Raw genomic sequence first — 23,405 nt, 5'->3', positions numbered from 1 at the left:
CCAGGCCACAAGCAGACAGCCGGATGGGAAGTAAAGCAACCGGGTCACAAATGTGCCCATATGGGATCCTGGTGCATGCAAGGTGAGGACTTTAGCCACCAGGCTATCGCACTTGGCCCCAGGAAACTTTTTTTTAATTATTTTTAATTTTTGTTGATCTTTACATAGTTGATTAGCAATCAAAGGGTTAAGGACTACAGGAAGGTGAGTAATACCATTAACTCCACATTTCCTTTTTTTCCTTCCTGTATTTAGGGCAAGGGAGGAGATAAGGGGAGAAGCCAGGGCCAAGCATGGTGGCCTGGTGGCTAAAGTCCTTGCCTTGAACATGCCAGGATCCCATCTGGGCGCCAGTTCTGACTGGCAGTTCCACTTCCCATTTAGTTCACTGCTTGTGGCCTGGGAAAGCAGTCGAGGACGGCCCAATGCTTTGGGACCCTGTACCCGCATGGGAGACCAGGAAGAGCTCCTGGTAACCGGCTTCGGATCGACCTGGCTGTTGCGCTCACTTGGGGAGTGAATCATTGGATAGAAGATCTTCCTCTCTGTCTCCTCCTCTCTCTATATCTGACTTTGCAATGAAAATAAATCTTTGATAATAAAAAAAAAGGGGGGCCCGGCAGCGTGGCCTAGTGGCTAAAGTCCTCGCCTTGAACGCGCCAGGATCCCATATGAGCGCCGGTTCTAATCCCGGCAGCTCCACTTCCCATCCAGTTCCCTGCTTGTGCCCTGGGAAAGCAGTCGAGGACAGCCCAATGCATTGGGACCCTGCATCTGCGTGGGAGACCCAGAGGAGGTTCGTGGTTCCCAGCTTCGGATCAGTGCAGCGCGGGCCGTTGCGGTCACTTGGGGAGTGAATCATCGGAAGGAAGATCTTCCTCTCTGTCTCTCCTCCTCTCTGTGTATCTGACTTTGTAATAAAAATAAATAAATCTTTAAAAAATAATAATAAAAAGGGGGAGAAGCCATACCCAGCCTCCCAACCACCTTTATATCCTGGGATGTTTGTGGCTTGGGAAAGCACTCAAGGATGGCCCAAAGCCTAGGGACCTTGCACCTGCATGAGAGACCTGGAAAAAGCCCCTGGCTTTGGATCAGCTAAGCTCTGGCTGTTGCAACCACTTGGGGAGTAAACCAGTGCACAGAAGATCTTTCAGTTTCTCCTCTTTAAAAAGAAGCAAAAACAAAAACAGACTTTCTGATAGAAATAAATCGATTTTAAATATCCTGCCACTCTGATGTGGAATTAGGTTGTCTTAACAAAAACACCCCCTGAAAAGATACCTTTTTTTTTCTTAAAGATGTATTTATTTTTATTGGAAAGGCAGATATACAGAGAGGAGAGACGGAGAGGAAGATCTTCTGTCCGATGGTTCACTTCCCAAGTGACTTCAACGGCTGGAGCTGAGCCAATCTGGAGCCAGGAGCTCTTCCAGGTCTTCCATTTGGGTGCAGGATTCCAAGGTTTTGGGCTGTCCTCAACTGCTTTCCTAGGCCACAAGCAGGGAGCTGGGTGCAAGGCAAGGACTTTAGCCGGGCCTGAGAAGATACTTTTTAAAGATATTTATTTGGGGGCCTGACATGGTAGCCTAGAGGCTGAAATCCTTGCATTGTATGCGCCGGGATCCCATATGGGTGCTAGTTTGTATCCTGAGCACCAGTTCTAGTCCCAGGCACCCCAGGTCCTATCCAGCTTCCTGCCTTTGGCCTGGGAAAGCAGTCAAGGATGGCCTAAAGCCTTGGGACCCTGTACCCATGTGGGAGACCTGGAAGAGGCTCTGGGCTCCTGGGTTCAGATTGATTCCCTTAGCTCTGGCTGTTGCAGTTCCTTGGGGAGTGAATCAGCAGATGGAATATCTTTCTGTCCTCCTGTCTGTATATCTGACTTTCCAATAAAATATATAAAATAAATCTTTTTTAAAAAAGATTTGTTAGTTTGGGAATCTCAACTGAACTTGAGCTGTGGTTATGCAACAAGGTGGAGGAATCCACCATGGTGGGAGGGTTTGGGGAGGGGTGGGAGAACCCAAGTATCTATGTAACTGTGTCACATAATACAATGTAATTAATGAAGTTAAATAATAAATAATTTAAAAAAAAAGATTTGTTAGTTTGAAAATCAGAATTACATAGAGGATAGACAGAATCTTCCCTTCATTGGTTTACTCCTCAGGTGGCAGTATTGGCCAGAGCTGGGTCTGGCTGAAATCGGAAGCCTTGAAATCCATCCAAGTCTCCCACAAGGTTAGCAGGGGCCTAATCAGGTGGGCCATCACTTGCTGCCTTCCCAGGTGCATTAGCAGGAAGCTGGAGCAAAAGTGGAGCAGCTGGGACTAGAACCACCACCCATATAGCATGCCGGCGTTGCAGTTGATGGTTTAACTTGTAACATCACAACACTGGCTCTGCCAAACTCACGTGCTTTGATATAGATGGGATCATTCCAATTACCTAGCTAAATGCCTGGTGTCCAGGTCAGCCATCCTTAAGTCCAATGCCTTGAGTGCATTCACAGAGTTATACAACCCTTCCCGTCATCTACCTCCAGAAGCTTACCCCCCTGGAACTGTCCTGGGGAACACTAACACCTCTCCCTCATATTTCTCCCCACCTGTCCCTGGCAACCATTATTCTACCTGCTATTATGTACATCTGAGAAGTCTGGGGATCTCACGTTAAGTGGCCCCATATGGTAACTGGCTTTGTTGCACCTAACCAAGCGGCTTCAAGGTTCTTTCTGTCATTGTGTTGAAGGTCTGTGCTGGGTCCTGCCAGCTGTGACGCTGCAGAATGTCATTTGGAAAGAGCAGTCCACTTGCCAAAGAGTGACACTGGTGAATCAGCTCCTTCCTAGGCAGGGAAACTAGAAAAGTGTCTGCCTTTTTGCTCAAGGGCACCAGGAGCAAGTGGGCACACGGACAGAGGTCATCACAGCATGTGTATGTCTCCACAGCTGAGCTTCGGGACACACACTAGGGGACGGGTTATTAGGACCATGAGGTGCTTTGGCTTAGGTGTCCCCAGAGGGCTGCTGAAGGGAGCTGCCAGTTCAGCCCCACCCTGTGCTTCTCAAAGCCCAGCAGCACAGAGCAGGATACTGTCCTGTGTGGGCCAATGGTTTTTTTCTTAATGAGTTTCTCAGGAAAAAAAAAAAAAAGAGTCATGAGCTGCTTTATCTTCTCCTCTTCCCACACCGAGTACAGTGGGCTGCAGTGGGCGGTGAGGAGGCGGAGATGAGAAGGCAAGCATGGCTCCCCAAGTGTCTCCTTGCTCAATGCAGCCAGGCGCGGCTGAGGGAGCCGGAGCTGGAGTGGGCCCGAATTCTTGGCCGGCTCTCAGATCAGACAAAGGAGCAAGTGAGTAAGACTGGGGCTTCCATTTCCACGCAGAGCTGGCTTGCTCCCGCACAGTCCCCTCGCCCACCCATCTCCAAGGTGGCAGAATCCCAAGCACCCCCACCCACCCACCCAATTTCAAAGAGGGGATCTGGGTGATGTACGCAAAGACCTAGTGTGTTTGCTGGGAATGTTGGAGAGCTGGGCTGTGTTAGCCATTTTGTACCCAGAATTAGGCGTGGGCTTCAACATTTTGCTGTAGCAACAACTGCAGTCAGCTGCCTCCAGAAACGCACCCCCTGCCCCCCGCCCAGGGGGAGTGACCATCCATGCCTTGGGGTTTGTTTTCGGTTTTTCTGCACAGAAGTTTGCAGGAAATGCCTCCCAGCTCCTCTACGTTTTTCCTGCAGACTGGGGTGTGGCTGCGTCTTGTCTTTCTTCCGCACCACCCCCCCCCCCCCCCCCCGGGTGCAGAGGTCTGAGGAGCCTGGGCTGGGCCCAGACCAAGTTCTGGTGCAGAGCCCAGCATCTCGAAGCTTCTTTCTGCTAGGGGAGGGAGGCCAGGGCCTTTGGCTGCATGGCTGGCTCTGCCTGACTGCACAGGAATGAGCTGGGTGACAGTGGCTGCAGTCCAGCTGTCACCAGCCAGGAGAGGGGCAGGGCCTTCGGTGACCAGCCTGAGACCCCCACAGTAAGCAAGCAATTTCAGGGTCCCCACTGTTCACCGCAAGTTCCCCAGTGCTGGCCACTTCACCTGCAGCGAGGGTCCTGTCAAAGAGGCCTCTGAGGAATATCTTCCTCCTGGCCTGCGTTGTGGGCTCAGTGGACCAGTGGCTGGAAGATCTGTCTCCCTCTCAGGCTCTTTCACAGAAATGAAATTTTTTAAACTAATCTACCTCACAAAATAATTGCAACGGTTAAAAAAAATATAAAAGTGTCACACAAAATTCTCAGCACGATTCTCAGAGCCCAAGGAAAATTCTATTGTGATGTAAGCACCTTCATGTCTAGCTTAGAGTACAGGACAGGTTCTTGCCCCAAATGAGGCCACCTTTTTTTTTTGTTTTGTTTTCTGATCCGAATTTGGCCTTTTCGTCTCACCACTCCCTCCGCTCAAACTGAGACCCCCGAATCACGGTCTCCAGGCAACCTCTCAGGCTGTTTGGGGGGGCCCTCATCGCCGGCCTCCTCCCTCGGGAATGCGGGCAAGGAAGCGGAGGAACCAGGGTGACCTCACCCTCGGGAACCGGGGCGCGCAGCATCCCCAGCCAGACTGCGGCAGCGGCCCCCGCCCCGCCCTTCGCCGCAGTCCCGGGAAGGGCTCCCGGGGTGGGGTGCGGGGTGGGGACGGCAGGGACTGAAGGGTGTGGGCCGATTCTCCGCAGGACGGGCCGAGAGGGGCAGCCAGGACTGGAAGGCGCGGGCTGTGGCGGGGGAGGAGCGCTGAGAGTCCCCCGGGCCCGCCTGGGCGGAGGCAGCGCCTCCACTGCACCACCGCCCCTCACCCCTCGCGCGCGCCCTACTTCCCCATCCTCCCGAGGCCCGCCCTCGGTCGCCTCTTCCCCGGCAACGCCGCTTCGGCTCCTTCCGCAGAGCGCTCGGCCCTTTCCGCCAGCCGTTCCTGCGGCGAGCCGGCGGGAGCTCCACCCCGTCGCGCGCTCGCGCCCGCCCTTCGCGGGAGCGCGCATTTCCGCCTATAAAAGAGGCGGGGCGCGCGCGTCGCCGCCACTACCCGCTGCGGAGAGACCCGCCGGACCGGAGGCCGCGGAGCCGCTTCGCTCTCTCTGCACCCCCTCAGCACCCCTCAGCGCGGCGCGCCCACGCCCCTCACCCACCAGGACCCGGTGAGAGGGGCCGCGGGGAAGCGCGGGCCGGGCGTCGGGGGGCGGGTGGCCGCTGGACAGCCGACCTCTTGGGCAGCCGCCTGGCGGGGCGGGGCCGGCGCACGGACAGGTGAGCCGGGCCGGCCTCTGGCCGCGCCCTCCCCGGTCTTCCGAGGAGCAGGGCGAGCTGGGCAGCCGCCACCGCCTTTGTGGCGCGTGGGAGCCGCCGGGCCGAGTCTGGGCGCCGGCTCTGGAATGTCACGGACGCGGGGGAGGGGGCCCGTCCTCGCCCTGCGCCCTGCGCCCTGCGGCCTCTGCAGGCAGGCTGCTGGGCGGGGGCTTCCCGGGTGCGACCTGGCCACCCCTTTCTTGGCGTCACCCCCATTTTTTCCCCCCGCTGGCCCTTGGATGAGGAGGAGCGCAGCCTTAGAATGCCGGGCTGCTTTTGACCTTAATTCCGTGCGGAATGGCACTTTCTTGGTCCTCTCTTGGACCCCGGAGGGCGCTAGATGGGCTCTCTCCTTATCTTTCCCTGTAATAAACATTTTCGCTCCCCAGTTGTGATTTAGTGGCAATAATGAGAAGGTGTTACACTTGCTTGATTTTGCTTAATAGGTTACAGCCCTCCCACCCCATACCCCCTTAATTTTTCTAAGACCGAATCCAGCGGAAAGCCATACATTGCTTTTTAAAAATCCTACACCCCGTGCTGATACGGAATGACAGAGCAGTCTTTTGTGTGATACCCATCCTGCGAATTTGATAAGACGTTTCTCAAAGAAAATTTGCTTTTCACCAGATTCCTTCAGATACTGGAATAAAATAGACCTTATTAAATAAGGGGTTTGCTAAAATTAGGTTTTTTTTTTTTTTTTTCCTTTAAGAAGGCTGAATTCAGCCCCAAATTCTAGGAGTGAGGATGCTGGCTCTGTGCTGCAGCATATTATCCCATTCCTTATATAATAGATCCTAAAATATTTAGGCCCTTTGTTCTGGCTTCATCATGGTATTGGAGGAAAAAAAAACTTCCCATCATGGCTGTCTGGGAAGAACAGAAGAGAGACCATCTGAAGGTCTCATAACGTGTTGGGAAATTGCGTCGTCATAGACAGAAGGCATCCAACATGGGAGGGTGGGGATGTCTTGGGTGCCAGGAAACAAAATCTCAAGAACAAGCAGCAGGAGCCCGAGGTTGGCAGGACCCTGAAACCAGGGCTGCAGCTTCTTGCACCACGTCATTCCTGTTCTTCTTATCTTGCAGCTTGAATCTTAGATTTCTTGGAAGGTAACATTGAATTCAGCGTTTGAAAGATGTGCTGCAGGGTCGGATCCCCGTCAGGGCCTCTGTGCAGGAAATGAGCGATAAGCCTTTTTTTAGTAACTGGGCTAATCATTGCTCCGAGGGACCCTTAAAGTGTGTTAAGTGTTACCCAGGGACCTGGACGCGGGGCCCAGTGCAGGGCAGTGGGGAGCAGGTCTGCAGGGAGGCTCTGGGTCTCTGGGTCTTGGCTGTGTGTTTTCTAGTAATCTAATAATTGGAGACACCTGATCCGTCCCAGGCTGCAGTGCCAGTCTGAGCAATCTGAGGAAGAGGCTTAAAGGGTGCGGCGCGTGTCCTTAGGTTCCCAGGGTTGGAATTTTTCTCTTCCTTTTCCCTTCCCGAGGGTGGGGCTGGCTGCAGGTGCCAAGGGAGAAATTCCCATCCTTGTTCCCACGTCCTACACACAAAGGTCAGTGTGCTGCAGGGCGCCTGCGCCTAGTGGATCGGTGTCTGGGTGAGGACTCCCCCAGCTGTGCAGCCCTGCCTGCCTTGGCCCCTCAGCTGTGGCAGTGCAGGGCAGGAATGCAGAGCTGACTCCAGGAATGCGGTGGAGGAGCTCCAAGCCACTTGACCAAGGGGCAGCTGGACTGGCAGCCATCACCCTCTCCCCTGCCACCTTTTTTGCATATTCCTCTGTACCAGTACCAGTTTCGATCAGGAAATGGTGTTTTGTCCAGGCTGTGGACACGCCCAGGCCCACAGCACAGAGCTTGGTAGCCCCAGTCCCTGTTATTTCTGGGTAATTTCATGCTATCAACGAAGGGCAGTTAGGAATGCAGTCCTGGGTTCTCAGGTTAATTTAGAATGTGGATCAAGTTGGAGGCATGTTTAGTTTTCAAAAACATATTTAGTATTTCGACTGACAAGTGGAAAAACTGGCCCAAGAAGGGGTGTGACTTGGCCCAGGCAGCAGGTGGATAGTAACCCTGACCCCTCAGTGCCCTGTCCACGTTCTGAGCGCCCCACCGGGTTAAGATGCCGGGTGGCGCGTCAAGCGTGGGCTGCGGGTCAGGATGTTCTCTCCCCTCCAAGTGGTTTTTGCTCAGTTGGCCCCTGGAAGCTCGTGACCTTGCTCCTCCCCTCCCTCTTCAGACTGCGCATTCCTGCGTCATGTTGTCATCGTTTCGTAAACGCAGAGCCCAGGTATTTGTCCAGCATGCAGAACTGTGTGGCCGCCCCGGATTTGCTTGGCTTGCAGTGCAGGCACGCGCGTGGCCGAGAGGTGCAGTGATCTGCAGCGACGGGGTGAAAAACCCCTCTGCCTGGCCTTTCCGTGGAGCGGATTGGCGAGGGTTGCTGGGGTTTTTGGCGTTCTGTGATCAGCACTCCTTGCTCTGAAATCTGCAAAGCCCGTTTTTCTCCTTCCTCTCTGGCATGGATATATTTATTAATTTCTTACCGCCATTCTGGTCTTTGCATGTAGTTTGCTGCTTTTTTGTTTGTTTGTTTATGATACTTGGTTCCTGGGAACCAAGGGAGTTAAAATATCCTAGATATTTGAGAAAATAATCTGATAATATAAGTGAAAACAGCATTTTTTGACAAATATTATAAACTTGGGTTTGTTTCCTTTTTTGTTGACTCTTGTTTAGAAAAATGTCTTATTTGTGTACTGTTTTTGTGTGTTTGCTGAATAGGGCCTTTTTCTGAATTTAGAAAAAGCTTAAAAATCAGTAGTTTGATAGCCCAACCTGAGAAATTGTAAACTTTGGAAATGTCTAGTGATTACAAATGCTAAATTCAAGGCAGGCCCTTTTATAAATCAGACCAGTTGATGAATGGGATTTGTAAACATGGGCCTTTCTATATATAATCGTGTCCTGTTTCAAATCATAGCGACAGTACATTGCGCTTAAGTGCCTCTCCTGGATTTCCCAGGCTGGAAGGTAAGTAGTGCCAGGAGAGCCGGGGAGTTGTTCAGAAGTCCGCGTGCTCACCCTCACTCTGCGATTCTGGATCTTGATGCAGTGTGGTCTGACTCTGCTTTCTTAAAGCCAGTGCCCCTGCTCCCCGCTGCGGAACGGTGCGAAGCAGGTGACATGAAAGCTGTCGTGGCAGCCACGGTCATGATTGGAATGTGGTTTGATCAAAAATTGTTTATTGTCATGTTATAAGTCTCTTATGAACCATGTACTTCTGAGCTTACCATCACATCTGCCATTAAGGTCTGCAGCTAAGCTGGTTTTGATGTGATCTGTTTGATCTGAGGGTCCTTGGGTACACAGATTGGGGGAGTGCTAATCAATTCTTTGGTAATTTGTTCCCAGGGAACCCTTCTACGTCCATGGGCGTAGTTCTCTTGCTTGCCAATCTCAGGTTTGGTAATAAACTGGCTTCCTGAGCCATGGGGAAAGGTGTTGTCAGTTGTACACTTTTGGTCGCTAAGGAACAAAGCGAAATGGATGAAGGGTGTCTGTGATCTTGGGCTTTGGGTGACATTTATGAATTTTCTTTTTTTCATAGAGCTACATGATCCGTTTATCTTGTTGGTTCCCAAAATGCCTTTGTGAAACCGCATGTTTTGTATCCTGTCTGAAAGTCAGAATTCATTCTGCGGCATTCCTGATGCCTCTCTGATCCAGCCATTCAGATTGCAGACAGCAGGGCCGGCTTGGCGTGCTGTGTATTGATGCAGCCGCCTTGGTGGTGTCCTCTGCTGGGTCCCGCAGAGAGATGGCGAGTGCCAAAACCTCATGCTGCCCAAGCTCCCCCGTGGGGGTGTCCAGCGCTGCCTGGTGCGGCTGCCAGGACTGCAGGCTCCAGAACATTTGACCTTTGGATTGAAAAAGTTTGTATCTGCACTTTGGGTGTTGCTTAACATGGTGTGACTCCCACCCACCGCCTCCCTGGGTCCTCAGAGATGGACAGACATGCCCTCTGGTACAAGGGTGGAGGGGGACAAATAACATTTCTGTAGATCACGTGAAGGCTTTTATTAAAAAAAAGATTTGATTATTTGTTTTTTGGGGAGAAGGAGATTCACACAGAGAGAGAGAGAGAGAGAGAGAGAGGCAGAAAGATCTCCCATCCACGAGTTCACTCCTCAAGTGGCTGCAATGACCGGATCTGAACTAATCTGAGGCCAGGAGCCAACAGCAACTTCAGGGTTTCCCACACGGTTTCAGGGTCGCAAGGCTTTGGGGTCATCCTCTACCGCTTTCCCAGGCCACAGGCAGGGAGCTGGATGGGAAGTGGAGCATTTGGGATGTGAACTGGTGCCCATATGGGATCCCAGCACTTGCAGGGCGAAAGATTAGCCAATTGAGGCGGTACGCAGGGCCCTACGGAAGGGCCTTTAGAATCCACTCCCCAGAACTGTCAGACATAGCTGAATCTTAACATTTGTCAACAAGACAAACATGTCCAGTGTTTTCTGTAGTTCTGTAGAAATGAGTTTTCAGTTGAGGTGTTGCATCCTTGGATTAAATTAGCAGTTTCTGGCCAAGCCCCGTTCTTCCCCAGAAGCCTCTCAGTGTTGGCTGGATGCTGATGCGTCCTTTGGACTATGACGGAGGGCACAGTAGTCAGTCTAGGTTCCTCATCCTGAGATCAGTTCATGCTTCTTGCTGAGTGAGGCAGTGAACGATTTGACTGTAGCCCTGCAGTTTATAAAGAACCTGTCTCTGCAGACTTCCCTAATATGTTTTGCCAAAATGGGACCTTTTTCCTCACACCTTAGTCAAAAATTGACCTGAAACATACGGAGAATAAACTTAATACTTCTTCTGTCCTTCATTCTCCAAACACGTGAATTTGGCCAAAAATCTCTTCAGCAGCTTTGAGCTGAGCAGGTGGCGGGTTCCGCGTGCCCGGGAGTGCTCCCTGCAGCAGGGTTTCAGGCACTCAGCGGAGCACATGGCTGAGATTACAGGCTCCTCGGGAGTGTCACAGCCTCCAGATTGTTCCTTTTTGGCACTCTCAAAAGGTGTTAATCTCGCAGTGCTGGTAACAGCCCAGCACAGCCTCGGTGCAGTGTGCCTTATCAGCCTGCTGCAGGTTGTGGGCAGAGGGGCCCTGCTCTTGGGGAGCAGCGGGGTACGCACCGGCTGGCTCTAGCTCGTTCAGGGGTGAGAGCTGCTTGGCCTTTGGTAGTAGATTTCAGTGATATTTATGAACAGTTTTCCGTTTTTATTGTAGTCTGGAAATGACTTTTTTTTATGATTTATTTATTTTTATTACAAAGTCAGATATACAGAAAGGAGGAGAGGCAGAGAGGAAGATCTTCCATCCGATGATTCACTCCCCAAGTGAGCACAATGGCCAGTGCTGTGCCGATCTGAAGCCAGGAACCAGGAACCTCTTCCGGGTCTCCCACACGGGTGCAGGGTCCCAAAGCTTTGGGCCGTCCTCGACTGCCTTCCCAGGCCACAAGCAGGGAGTGGGATGGGAAGTGGAGCAGCCGGGATTAGAACTTGTGCCCATATGGGATCCTGGCGTGTTCAAGGCAAGGACTTTAGCCTCCAGGCCACGCTGCCGGGCCCTGGAAATGACTCTTTAATGAGCAAAATGAAACTGGGTTATTTTATTATTATTGATTTTCTGAGGACTGAAGTGACTAGAGACAGAGCCCCCATCCTTTGGTTCACTTTCCACTGCCTGTAACCGTTGGGGCTGGCCCAGGAGCTGAGACCTCAGCCCAGGTTGCCCAGCTGGGTGGTGGTACTTGAGCCAAAGCCTGCCGCCTCTCAGGTGCGCCTTAGTAGGAACCTGACTCTGTGGGGAACGTGGGGTTTGAACATGGGCACCCTTAGTGGTGGCTTAAGGGCTGTGTCCAACAGCTGACTGCTGGAACTCTTGTAGGTAACCAGGGACAGGGACAGCTCCCTATTAGATTAAAGGGGAAGTTAATTCATCTTTTTTTTTTTTTCTATTGTCTCCTGAGCTCACAAAAATGAAATGTTTCACTGCTGACTGCAGTGGAGTCCTTGGTGACTGTGAAATGTTCCGCTCCACAAGACCAGCCAGCGTCACTTGGCCGAGCTGCCCCCTCCTAACTTCAGCTGATCGACTGCAGGAAAGAACAGTCCATTATTGCCTGACCAAAGCACTTGGGCTAGAATTGACTCGTCCTACTTCAGGGGGCACAAAGAGGGCCTTTTAGGCTGGTTGGTTTCAGCAGGGCCTCCCAGTGTTGTAGGGTTGAGTTGGCACTCCTGGCCCCGGCAGGGGACTTACCTAGGTGGAATCTGGGGTGTACGAGAGAGGAGATGTTTCTCTCTCTGGGAGGCTGCTCCCCAGTGCGAGATCCTCTGCAGCTCAAGGCTTCGTGTTTGTTTTAATTGGAAGACAAGAACAGAGGGGGAGAGACAGAGAGGAAGATCTTCCATCTGCTGGTTCACTCCCCAAGTGGCCACAACAACTGGAACTGAGCTGATCCGAAGCCAGGAGCCAGAAGCTTCTTCGGGTCTCCCACATGGGTGCACGGTCCCAAGGCCTTAGGCCATCCTCAGCTGCTTTCCCAGGGAGCTGGATGGGAAGTGGAGTGGCCAGGATATGAGCCGGCACCATGTGGGATCCTGGCGCATACAAGGTGAGGACTTTGGCCTCTAGGCTACAGTGCTGGGACCCCCATGGGTTGGAGTTTTAAAGGCAGTCATGTGTTTCCTTTGCAAGACAAGGTCATGGGTTAGGTGATGTCAGTTGCGTTGGGCCAGATGGCTGCGGTCCTGCCAACATTGTGGGGTCCTGCTCTGTCCAAAGGAAGCCACAGAGATCTGCGAGTGGTGAGGCAGAGTGCTTTTTTTCTAGAGATTTATTTATTTTTATTGCAAAGTCATATAGAGAAGAGGAGAGACAGAGGAAGATTGTGTGAGTCACCCCCTGAGTGACTGCTAGGCCACCGCGCCAGGCCCAAATGCTTGTTTTTTAGGTAGGGAAAAAAACTGGTAAACCATGAATACAACATGAATATTACATTCCTTCCTCCATTTATGTATTTATTTAGATCTATTTATTTTTATTGTAAATACAGATTTACAGAGTGTGAGAGATACTTTTTCATGCTCTGCTTCACTCCCCAAATGGCTGCAATGGCCAGAGCTGAGCCATTCTGAAGCTAGGGTGTCCCATGCCAGCACTGGGTCCTGAAGCTTTGAGTTACTGGCACCCATAAGGCATGCTGGCTCCTGGAGTTTAACCATTGTGCCACCCCCAAGTGCCCGCTTTCTATGTAGGGAATAGTTTGGAGGGAATGGGGTACCACTCAGCCCATCCCCTGTGCTGGTCCTGAGGACAGTGCTCCCCAGAGCTGAGCAGGCGCACATGATGCTTTCTGGGCACGTACAGCTGCCGCAGTCCCTGCAGCACTCGGACATGAGCTCGAAGTGCTGACCTCCCAGCCACGCTGTGACCTCTAGCTGAACATGGTAGGGTTTGCTAGCCAACATGCCTTGCTGAGCCTTCTGCGCACCGTGACTTTTCCATCACTGGGGCAGAGAACTGTGGGAAGAGTCTGCAGATGTTTCCTGGCCAGCAGTGTTCATTCCTTTCATAAACAATCCATTTTGAAACAATAGCTGGGGGGCCCGGCGGCATGGCCTAGTGGCTAAAGTCCTCGCCTTGAACACACCGGGATCCCATATCGGCGCCGGTTCTGGTCCCGGCTGCTCCACTTCCCATCCAGCTCCCTGCTTGTGGCCTGGGAAAGCAGTGGAGGACGGCCCAGGACTTTGGGACCCTGCACCCGCATGGGAGACCCAGAGGAGGTTCCTGGTTCCCGGCATCGGATCGGCGCGCACCGGCCCATTGCGGCTCACTTGGGGAGTGAATCATCGGAAGGAAGATCTTCCTCTCTGTCTCTCCTCCTCTCTGTATATCTGACTTTGTAATAAAAAAAAAAATTAAATCTTGAAAAAAAAAAAAGAAACAATAGCTGGGAGTGATGAGACCGCTTACCTGGTCAGCTTCCTCGCCAAGCCCTCAGTCCCTGGGCCGCGCACAGCTGCCATTTTGGATAATGGTAGGAATTTTGTTTGGCAGAAATCTGTTAATACTGAGAGACCTTTATCGCCTCTGCTGAGCGCCCAGTGCCTTTCGGCAGGTGAGCTGCATGCCTGGCTTGGCCTCAGGATGGCAGGACACCTGCACTTCAAGTGTTGGTTTCCGATCCCCCACTCAAAGCCGTATCGCCAAGTTGACGTTCATACCTTTATCCAAAATCTGCCTTCCATGGAGTAAAATAGATAACCTGTAAGGGACCAAGCGGCGTGGCCTAGTGGCTAAAGTCCTCACCTTGAACACACCGGGATCCCACATGGGCGTCGGTTCTAATCCCGGCTGCTCCACTTCCCATCCAGCTCCCTGCTTGTGGCCTGGGAAAGCAGTCGATGACGGCCCAAAGCCTTGGGACCCTGCACCCACTTGGGAGACCCGGAAGAGGTTCCTGGCTCCTGGCTTCGGATCGGCACAGCACTGACCATTGTTGCAGTCTCTTGGGGAGTAAATCATCGGACGGAAGATCTTCCTCTCTGTCTCTTCTCCTCTCTGTATATCTGACTTTGCAATAAAAAAATAAATAAATCCTTAAAAAAAAAAAGATAACCTGTAAGAAAAAACTTAAGGTGGTCCAGATGCATTAGACACCCCCGCCCCCCCGCCGTTTCAGCTTCCTGCCACATGCTGGTGTGTCCACAGCCAGAGAGACCTGCTGTGCAGGGCCTTGCTCCTCCTTCCTCTGAGGCCCAGGACAGTCCTCAAGGTGCCAGCAGGAGCCACACTGCGCCCACACCCCCATCACAGCCCTTCCCTGTGTACTCCACTCTGGGTCCCCGCGGCATAGAGAGGGAGAAGTGGCTTGTGTGAGGTCACGTGCTCCTGGGAGACCGTGTACCATTCATCTATATGTGTCTCCCTCTGTAATCCTTACTTGTTTCAGGATAAAAGTTTTTTCTTGGTAAGGTCTAAGTAGCATATTCTGAGCTTTTCAGAAAAATTGGTCAGGTTCTCATTTTAATATTAAAATGGGATGCACCTGGCATGGTAGCTAGCAGCTAAAGGATCCCATGTGGGCGCTGATTCTAATCCTGGCTGCTCCACTTCCCATCAGGCTCCCTGCTTGTGGCCTGGGAAAGCAGTCGAGGACGGCCCAAAGCTTTGGGACCCTGTACCCGTGTGGGAGACTTGGGAGAAACTCCTGGCTCCTGGCTTCGGATCGGCTCAGCTCCAGACATTGCGGCCGTTTGGGGAGTGAATCATTGGAGGGAAGCTCTTCCTCTCTGTCTCTCCTCCTCTGTTTATATCTGACTTCTCAATAAAAATAAAATAAATATTTAGGAAAAAAAAAAAGAAACAGGATGGTACTGCCCGTAAAGCTGAGGGTTTGGAGTGGTACAGGCTCAGTACTACAGCTTTGAAACAGATGGTGAAGTTATACAGTGGCTCTGTTGCTTTTCAGAGTAGTTGTAGAAGAAGTAGGGTACTCTTTCACAATAACGCTTCCCCCCACCCCCAATATATACCGCGACTTTTGGACTTGTGTGTGTATTCTGATATAACGAAGCTGCTTTTTGTCCAACCTTTTGGGATAGTCTAAAGACTTGCAGGGTTGACATTTTGAAGTTCCTGGAAAGTTTAATACTTCAGGGGAACTCTCTGGGTTACTGACCGTAAGGACTCAGTATATATATATATATATATTTTAAAGATTTATTTTTTTTATTGCAAAGTCAGACATACAGAAAGGAGGAGAGACAGAGAGAAAGATCTTCCGTCCGATGATTTACTCCCCAAGTGAACGCAATGGCCAGTGCTGTGCCAATTTGAAGCCAGGATCCAGGAACTTCTTCCAGGTCTCCCACATGGGTGCAGAGTGCCAAGGCTTTGGGCCGTCCTCGACTGCTTTCCCAGGCCACAGGCAGGGAGCTGGATGGGAAGTGGAGCAGCCGGGACCAGAACCGGCGCTCATATGGGTTCCCGGCGAGTTCAAAGCAAGGACTTTAGCCACTAGGCCAGCCGCCAGGCCCAAGATACATGTATTTTTTTACCCTGCCTCCTCTCCTGTGGACTCAATTATATTTTATGATAATTCCTGGCGCAGGCTGGGAGGTGGAAAGAGGAGATCTGGTTAAGGTGTGAGTCAGTTCATTCCAATCTCCACGTAATGGAGTGCAGAGGCCAGGTGGGAGGGCTTTGGGGTGGACTTACCAGAGGTGGAGTCTACGGCAGAAACCGCCCTTCTCCCCTCCCTGCGTTTCACTCGCTGTGTTGCTGTTTTGTGTAGGTGCTCTGTGAGTGTCCCAGCTCAGGAAGCTGGCAAGGAGAGTCGATTGTCATTTTTATACAGTGGCTAGGTCTGGGTTTCCTCATTAGAGCTGTGGCAGGGGCTGCCTTGGTGTGATGATCTGTCCTGGCTGTCCGCTTGTTCCTTCTCGCTTCAGAAAGGTGGTTCCCATGGTATCCTGTGGTACTCACCTCAAGGCCCTTTGTTTGTCTTTGCAGAAAATGGACCCAAGCGGGGTCAAAGTGCTGGAAACGGCCGAGGATATCCAGGAGCGGCGGCAGCAGGTCCTGGACCGGTACCACCGCTTCAAGGAGCTGTCCACCTTGCGACGTCAGAAGCTAGAAGATTCCTACCGCTTCCAGTTCTTCCAGAGAGATGCCGAGGAGCTTGAGAAGTGGATCCAGGAGAAGCTTCAGATTGCATCTGATGAGAACTACAAAGACCCTACCAACCTGCAGGTTCGCCTGCCAAGATTTGGGGCTCCCAGATCAGACCAAATTAGCTAACTAGGGTGCTGAGGGGCAGGGCAGCAGCAGGAGTGTGGAGCAGTCAGAAGGCAGGATTGACTCACTGCTCCGAACAGCCCTTAGTGCAGTAGTGAGGGTGGATGGACGAGTGTATCTTTCTAAAAAAAGATTGATTATTTGTTTGAGCGTCAGAGTCGGAAAGGGAAAGGTACGGCTTTCAGCACTGCTGCCCACACATGGCCGTGCGGCTGGGCTGCCCTGGCCCGAGCAAGAGCTGCCTTCAGGTCTCCTGCAGAGTTGGCCCTTCTTCCACTGCTTTCCCAGGAAGAGGTGCAGCTGCCACTCCATTCAGTGCCCATAAGGAGTGCCAACGTGACAGGCAGTGGCTTATGCCATTCTGCCACTGCATTGCTGCTTCTAAATACTTTAAACGTCAGTATTCTCAACCTAGTGACTCGAAACTCTTGGGGATCCTTTAACATTTTTCAAGGAAGGTCTGGGTTGATCTCCTGGAATTTATGCGTAAGCTTTTTTGTTAGTGTTGTTTGTGAGAGGCATGCTAACAGTTCTGTTGCTAGCAAAGATTCATAATGAGGAATCCCTTAATAAAAATTAAAGCAAAACCTAGGGGCTGGTTTGTGGTGCCCTGGGTTGAACCACTGCTTGCAACACTGGCAGCTGGTATCAGGATGGCAGTCGGAGTCCTGGTGGCCCAAGTACTTAGGTCACTGCCACTGGCATGAGAAGCCAGCATGAAGTCTCTGGCTTCGGCATGACCCAGACCTGGCTGTTGTGGCCATTGGAGAAGAGCAGCAGGTGAGAGATCTCTGTTCTCTCCCCCCGTCCTCCTCTTTATCCATCTGCCTTTCCAAAAAAGAAATCTTAAAATGCATCCAGAAATTTTCAGTACAGAAATTATATCATATTCAAACTATTTTTTTTTTTAGATTTATTTATTTTTATTGGAGAGACAGATATACAGAGAAGAGGAGAGACAGAGAGGAAGATCTTCTATCCAATGGTTCACTTCCCAAGCGGCTGCAAAGGCTGGAGCTGAACCAATCTGAAACCAGGAACTTCTTCCGGGTCTCCCACACGGGTGCAGGGTCCCAAAGCTTTGGGCTGTCCTTGACTGCCGTCCCTGGCCACAGGCAGGTAGCTGGATGGGAAATGGGGCTGTTGGGATTAGAACCGGTACCCATATGGGATCCCGGCACGTTTAAGGCAAGGACTAAATGCTACGCTATCGTGCCAGGCCCTCAAACTATTTTTTTAAACATTATTTATGCAAGAGGCAGAGAGAGAGATTCCGTTTGCTAGTTCATTTTCCAGATGCTTAGCATGGGTGGAGCTTGGTGGTGGCCAGGCTAGAGTCAAGGCTGGGAGTGGGAATGCTGGTCACACCTCCCACAGGGATATCAGGGGCAGGCACCCAGTGGCGTTAGCTATTACCAGTGGGGTCCAGAAGCTGGAGCTGCAAATCCAGCCGAGGCACTCCATTGTGAGACACAGGGCCGGTGACTGCTAGCCGAAAGTCCCGCACCCCCCTCTCGAACCTGGTCTCAGGGTCTGAAGCTCTGGTGTTGCTGGGGGGCAGGGTCCAGTGACAAGTGTCATGGGGGTGCACCTATGGCTCACTGCCACCTCCACCACAGGGCAAGCTGCAGAAGCATCAGGCCTTTGAGGCCGAAGTGCAAGCCAACTCCGGAGCCATCGTGAAGCTGGACGAGACCGGGAACCTCATGATCTCAGAAGGGCACTTTGCATCTGAAACCATCCGGGTGAGTGGAGCAGTGGCTGGGAGTTAAGGTGCGTGGGGCGCCCTGAAGTAGCGATTGGCATTCCTAAGAGGTAAACCTTCATACATTCCATGTATGAAGGTGCGTACCTCAGTTGCCAAATCCTGCCTCAGTTAGCTGATCCAGCATGAAGGTAAAACAGCTGTTTATATACTCAGTGAGGAAATTAGCAATATTCTTCTTAGAGATTATGCTCTGAGAAATCACATAAAATAACGTAGAGAGACAGGATTCAGCGGGCAGAGCCTGTTAGTGAAGTCGGTGTGCTCTGGGATTGGATATGAAGGTCAGAGCTTCAGAGGCATTGCCCAGGAAGTCCTCCCTCCTGAACCTGCAGGTGCACCCCCGGAGCCAGCTGCAGAAGTCCGGGCAGCAAGCCCACCCAAGGCTGCATTGGGGACCGACTTGGGGCACCTCTGTTCCTCTCCTGGGACAGAGAGGCAGTGTCTTGGCACGCTTTGGCTCCGGGTGGTTGGAGTGGGAGCAGTAGTAGTTCATCTTGCTTGACTCACGTCCACATTTCCAGGCCCGGGCTGCTGAGGGAGAAGAGCTCTCCTTACGATGAGGCGTGCACACGCGTTTCCCACAGCTCAACTCTCATCCCTCTTTGTTAGACCCCGTGTCTGGCTCTGTGTTCGCTTCACATCTTTGTCATCTAAAGCTACATTTCTCTGAGGACCCAGGCTTTTCTTGTCTTTTTCTTGTCAACACAGTCCTAAAGATTGAGATGAAAGCTATGGGCTTAAGCCCCAGCGAGGAATTGTCGCCCCCTCAGGGTCCGGGCCAGTGGCTTTCAGCAAAATGCTTGTCCACAGTTGCCCTGCTTTCCTCTGTAGTCTCAGATAAAGACTTGCAGTAAGCTCTGGGCTTTGGACTGAAGGTTATTAGCTATTCCTAGTGATAATGGTAAATAGGAAAGAAAATGGACTCCACATGCCATGCAACCAGCTGTTTACACATTCAGCCAATTTTGGCAATGTAGTATGTGTTTGTATAATTAAATACACACATATACCTGCCCATTTTTCCATTATTTTATGTAGTGTCTTAGAGTCAATGAAATCAGTATGCCTTGTTCTTTCTTTGATGAAGTGGTTTTCCCAAAGTAAATGGGTCCTCAGACTCAGGAAATCTGAGGTGTAGATGCAGCGTTGGATGCGGTGAGTGACCTTGGAGGAGGGCAGACCCTGCAGCTGGCCTTGCCCTGTGTCCTGGGTAGAGAGCCTTGTGAAGCAGCATTAGAAGTACTGCTCGCACCCTGTGGAGCAGCCGTACAGCTGGTCGAAAGGACTGAAGCTCAGAGTATTTGGGGTCACTTTCCCAAAGTCACCTCCTCTGGTGGCCGAGCCAGAGTTGTCTCCCCAGTCACGCCGACTGGCTTGGCTTTCATTCCCATCCTCTCCTCAGTCTCCCTCCAGCTGCGTCTCTGAAAGTTGGTGCCTCTGTTGCGAGATCACACCCGGGCTTTGCTCTCCACCCTGTCTGCTTTCAGGGTGTTTGTGACACGCCTGCGCTCTGCCCACTCATACTCTCAGATAGTAGGAAGCTTGCAAAACTGGACCCTCCCTAACCTGTCTTCTGCAAGATCAAAAAGACCATGAACAGGACGCTTCCTCACTGCTGGAGTCAGCCCTGCCCCGGTTCTCAGCTTAATTGTGTGAAAATGAAATGTGCGAGGCTGGCAGTGGCCTTTAAGCATGAGAGGTGTTTCTCTGATCGCCTAGCGTAGCCTCTCGCTTAACTTGAGCAAGTTCCTGGGTGGTCCTGGCGAGGCAGTGTGCTTGGTGCCATAACTCAGTACCTTAGTTTGCAGGCAGCATGGGCATAGAGGAAGGTGGGTGGTATGGGGAGACTGTCTGTGCCCTGGATAACCTGTGTGTCACCGGTCTAGACTTTCACCCCGTACCGGACGGCGTGGCGCCCCATAGTCACGGCCACCCACATCGGGTCCCACATCCGAGTAGGTGGAGCATCGCCTTGCTGTGCTTGACTCTCGCCTGCCTTGCAGTGCCTGTCGCGCTCTCCTCGGTGCTGGCTCACGGTCTTAGCCGGCGGTGGCAGAAGCCAAGTGTGTGACAGTCACTTCCGCCACTGCCTTTTCCTTGCTGGCGAACCGGCCACACTGGTCTCTCAGGGCATCCACCCATGCTGACCGCCTCCCTGCCTCTCAGGTTTCTGTTTTGCTGGGAGTGACTTGTCAGTGGTGGGCGGATCCCCAACTTCCTTTCCTGTGAGGTTTTGTCTTTGTCAGTGTTTCTCACGAGCTCCCAGGATCTTGGGTGTGTATAACCCAGGCGTGGAGGCTGGGCTGGAATCCTGGACTGATTGCCATCCTGTAACGCCCCCACCATCCCCATCCTCACCACCAGCGCCGTTCTTGGCAAGTCCTTAGCGCGCCTGTGCTATCAGAACCCACAGATGCTGGGAGCTCGGTATGTTTGGCCCTGTGGCTGCCACCTGGGTGACATCTGAAATCAGTCTCATGGAATACATTGTGCTGCAAACTTTCTTTTTTCTTCGAAATTCCAAAACTAAAGCCAAGAAAAAATTTTTGACACATGATCCCCTTTCAGGACTCCCCTCTTTTCCACTTCCACGCTGCGATTTTCCTGTTGTGCCGCAGCGGCTGTGCGGTTAGGTTTAGGAGGCATCTTTTGTTTTTTCTGCTTACCTCCATGACTTGAGAGCACACCCTTCAGTTTTTCTGCTCAGTTTCCTTGTTAATTCCCATTTTTCCTTCCCTGATAGTCTACCAGCCCAGGAATCCCACTGTGGTGATGGACTCATTTCCCTGAAGTCAGTTGGAGTGTCTCCCTTGGAAAACCCAGTTCAGAGACTCAGAGGCCCACCGGCCGCTGGGAGAGTGCAGTTTGGCCACTCGGTGGAATCTGGAGTTTAGGAATTACCCTCTGAATGGATTTTTATTTGGAGTCCCATGAGGTTACAGCTTGTCGGAACTGTGTGGCAGAGTCGTAACCTCACGGGCAACCTGCCGTTTCACCTCCAGACGCGCCTGCTGGAGCTGCACCGCCAGTGGGACCTTCTCTTGGAGAAGATGCGGGAAAAGGGGGTCAAGCTGCTGCAGGCCCAGAAGCTGGTGCAGTATTTGCGCGAGTGTGAGGACGTGATGGACTGGATCAATGACAAGGTGCGTTGGGACAGGAAGGCCTGCAAGCCCTTTCCAGGGAGGGGAGAGGCCCCGCCAAGAGCTGCAGTGGAGGGCCGGTGCAGCACACGGTTGGCAGAGTGGAATTGCCCTGTGACTGGCCAGCTCTGTTCTGCTTGCTGACTTTAAAAGCCGAATGTGAGGCGAAATGCCCCTTAACTGAGAGGGGCCCAAGTCACAGGCTACACAGCCAGCCGCGTCCATCAGGGATGAGGCCCCGATTCTAGTCCCCCTGCTGCCTGGTGTGTTTCTGGGAGCCTTTGCAACCCTGCTTTGGTTGGTAACTCCGGCTGTTACGGCCCTGTCTAGGAGGCAATTGTGACTTCCGAGGAGCTAGGCCAGGACCTGGAACACGTAGAAGTTCTACAGAAGAAATTTGAAGAGTTTCAAACAGACATGGCTGCTCATGAAGAACGAGTTAATGAAGTGAACCAGTTTGCCGCCAAGCTGATTCAGGTGAGTGGCCGAGAGCCGGGTGCCTCTCCGGATGTGACTGGGCCGACTTCCTCAGCTATTCGGAGGAATACCTGGCGATTGGTCGCAGGCTCTGTGAGGGTGTCTGTTTCAGTGTGAGTGAGGCACAGGGCTGATTACTGCTAATTAGAGTGAGGTTTAACGCCTGCCCCAGGCAGGAAGGGCAGAGTTCATTTGATGTTTGCCCCACCCATGTTTGGGTGGGGCCAGGTGAAGCTTTCACTGGGCCTTGGAAGCTGGGTCTCAGGGTTTCTCAGGCCAGCGCCTGCTTAGCCTTGGCAAACGTCCACGGCCCTTGCAGCTCCTCACTTCCTTTTTGATGGGAAGCTTGCTGGCACTCTGTTGGCAGCCTAGGGGAGCCGTGTCTCCAGTGGGCTCTTACACCGGTAGCTCCTTTGGAGGGGACTGACGCCCCTCCGCAACCCGTGTGTGAAATTCCTCAAGCTGCGCTGTCACCCTCCCCTGCCACTGCCAAGTTCAGGTGCTCTGGCAACTTCAGCTAACAGCAGCTATAGGGAGAGTGGATCCCAGAGGTACAGGTGTTACATTGGAGATCTGCCTCAGGCCTGCTGAGTGAATCCCAGCCAGAGTGGCCAGTGTCGCTCAGAAGACCTGAGTTTCCACAGTGACTGGGTCTTCGCACGCCCTGAGCAGTTAGCCCAGGCCCCTTGTCTCACAGGTGGTGCTGTACCCCTGAGTCGCTTCACCTTTTTGCTTTATTATTTTTTTTTAATAAAGATTTATTTTTTCTTTTACTGGAAAGGCAGATATACAGAGGAGGAGAAACAGAGAGGAAGATCATCCGTCCAGTGGTTCACTCCCCAAGTGACTGCTAACGGCTGGAGCTGAACCAATCCGAAGCCAGGAGCCAAGAGCTCTTCTGGGTCTCTCATGCGGGTGCAGGGTCCCAAGGCTTTGGGCTGTCCTTGACTGCTTTCCCAGGCCACAAGCAGGGACATGAATGGGAAGCAGGGCCGCCGGGATTAGAACCAGCGACCATGTAGGTTCTCGGGCGTGCAAGGCAAGGACTTTAACCACTACGCTATCACATCGGGCCTTTGCTTTCCCTTTGTTTGAAGGCAGAGTTAGAGAAAGAGGGAGACACCAAGATCTTCTGCCTGTTGACTGTCTCACTCCCACTTGGCCCTGATGGCTTGGGCTGGGCCAGGCAAAGCCAGTAGCCAGAACTCCATCCAGGTCTCCCATGTGGGTGTGTGGGCCATCTGTTGCTGCTTAGCTGGAGCTTGAACTGGTGCTGGCTTAACTTGCTGTGCTACTACTACTGCAGCAGCCCCTACGTACTGTTTTGTAATGGACTCAAAACATAAGTACCAAAATGTAGCTGGCGAAGGGTACTTTTAATTTTTAAATTCTTTAGATTTTATTTTATTTGAAGAACATAAAGACAGAGATCTTTATGCACTGATTGATTCCCAGATGCCCACGAACAGCTGGCACTGGGCACATGGAACTGCCTCCGGGTCACGCGCGGGTGGCAGGGACCAGGGACTTCAGCCATTGGTGCTGCCTCACAGGGTGTCCCTGACAGAGGACTGCTTCAGAAGCAGAGCCAGGGCTCCACCGAGACCCCTCGGGCATTGGATGCACGTGTCCCGGGGGCCAGACACCCACCGTGGGGAGCAGTACTTTGAACAGAATGTCTCAAGTCTGGAATTGGCAACAAACCCTTGAGCCCTGAAAGTCTCGTGAACTTCTCAGTCCCATGTGTGAGCCAGGTGGCTGAGGCTGCCGCGGAGTTGACTGCTGATGCACAGAGCTGCGTTCAGCACTGCCCATGCCATC

General features: G+C 52.2%; 1 protein-coding gene across 8 annotated transcripts in view; it reads left to right on the top strand.

The window, feature by feature from the left end:
- The first annotated feature begins 5,020 nt into the window (after positions 1-5,020).
- Positions 5,021-23,405, top strand: part of SPTAN1 (spectrin alpha, non-erythrocytic 1) — a 59,215-nt gene continuing 40,830 nt past the window's right edge. For all 8 annotated transcript variants that reach the window (XM_058672791.1, XM_004593516.3, XM_058672788.1 and 5 more), the window contains exons 1-5: positions 5,021-5,179; positions 15,915-16,154; positions 17,819-17,944; positions 20,970-21,110; positions 21,438-21,584. In XM_058672791.1, the coding sequence (XP_058528774.1) occupies positions 15,918-16,154; positions 17,819-17,944; positions 20,970-21,110; positions 21,438-21,584 (651 nt within the window). In that variant the 5' untranslated portion in view covers positions 5,021-5,179; positions 15,915-15,917. The remainder of the gene's footprint in view (positions 5,180-15,914; positions 16,155-17,818; positions 17,945-20,969; positions 21,111-21,437; positions 21,585-23,405) is intronic.

The sequence above is a fragment of the Ochotona princeps genome, chromosome 14 (genome assembly GCF_030435755.1).
Source record: "Ochotona princeps isolate mOchPri1 chromosome 14, mOchPri1.hap1, whole genome shotgun sequence".
Lineage (NCBI taxonomy): Eukaryota > Metazoa > Chordata > Mammalia > Lagomorpha > Ochotonidae > Ochotona > Ochotona princeps.
The sequence above is the reverse complement of the archived record's forward strand: the minus strand, read 5'-3'. Positions and strand labels throughout refer to the sequence as shown.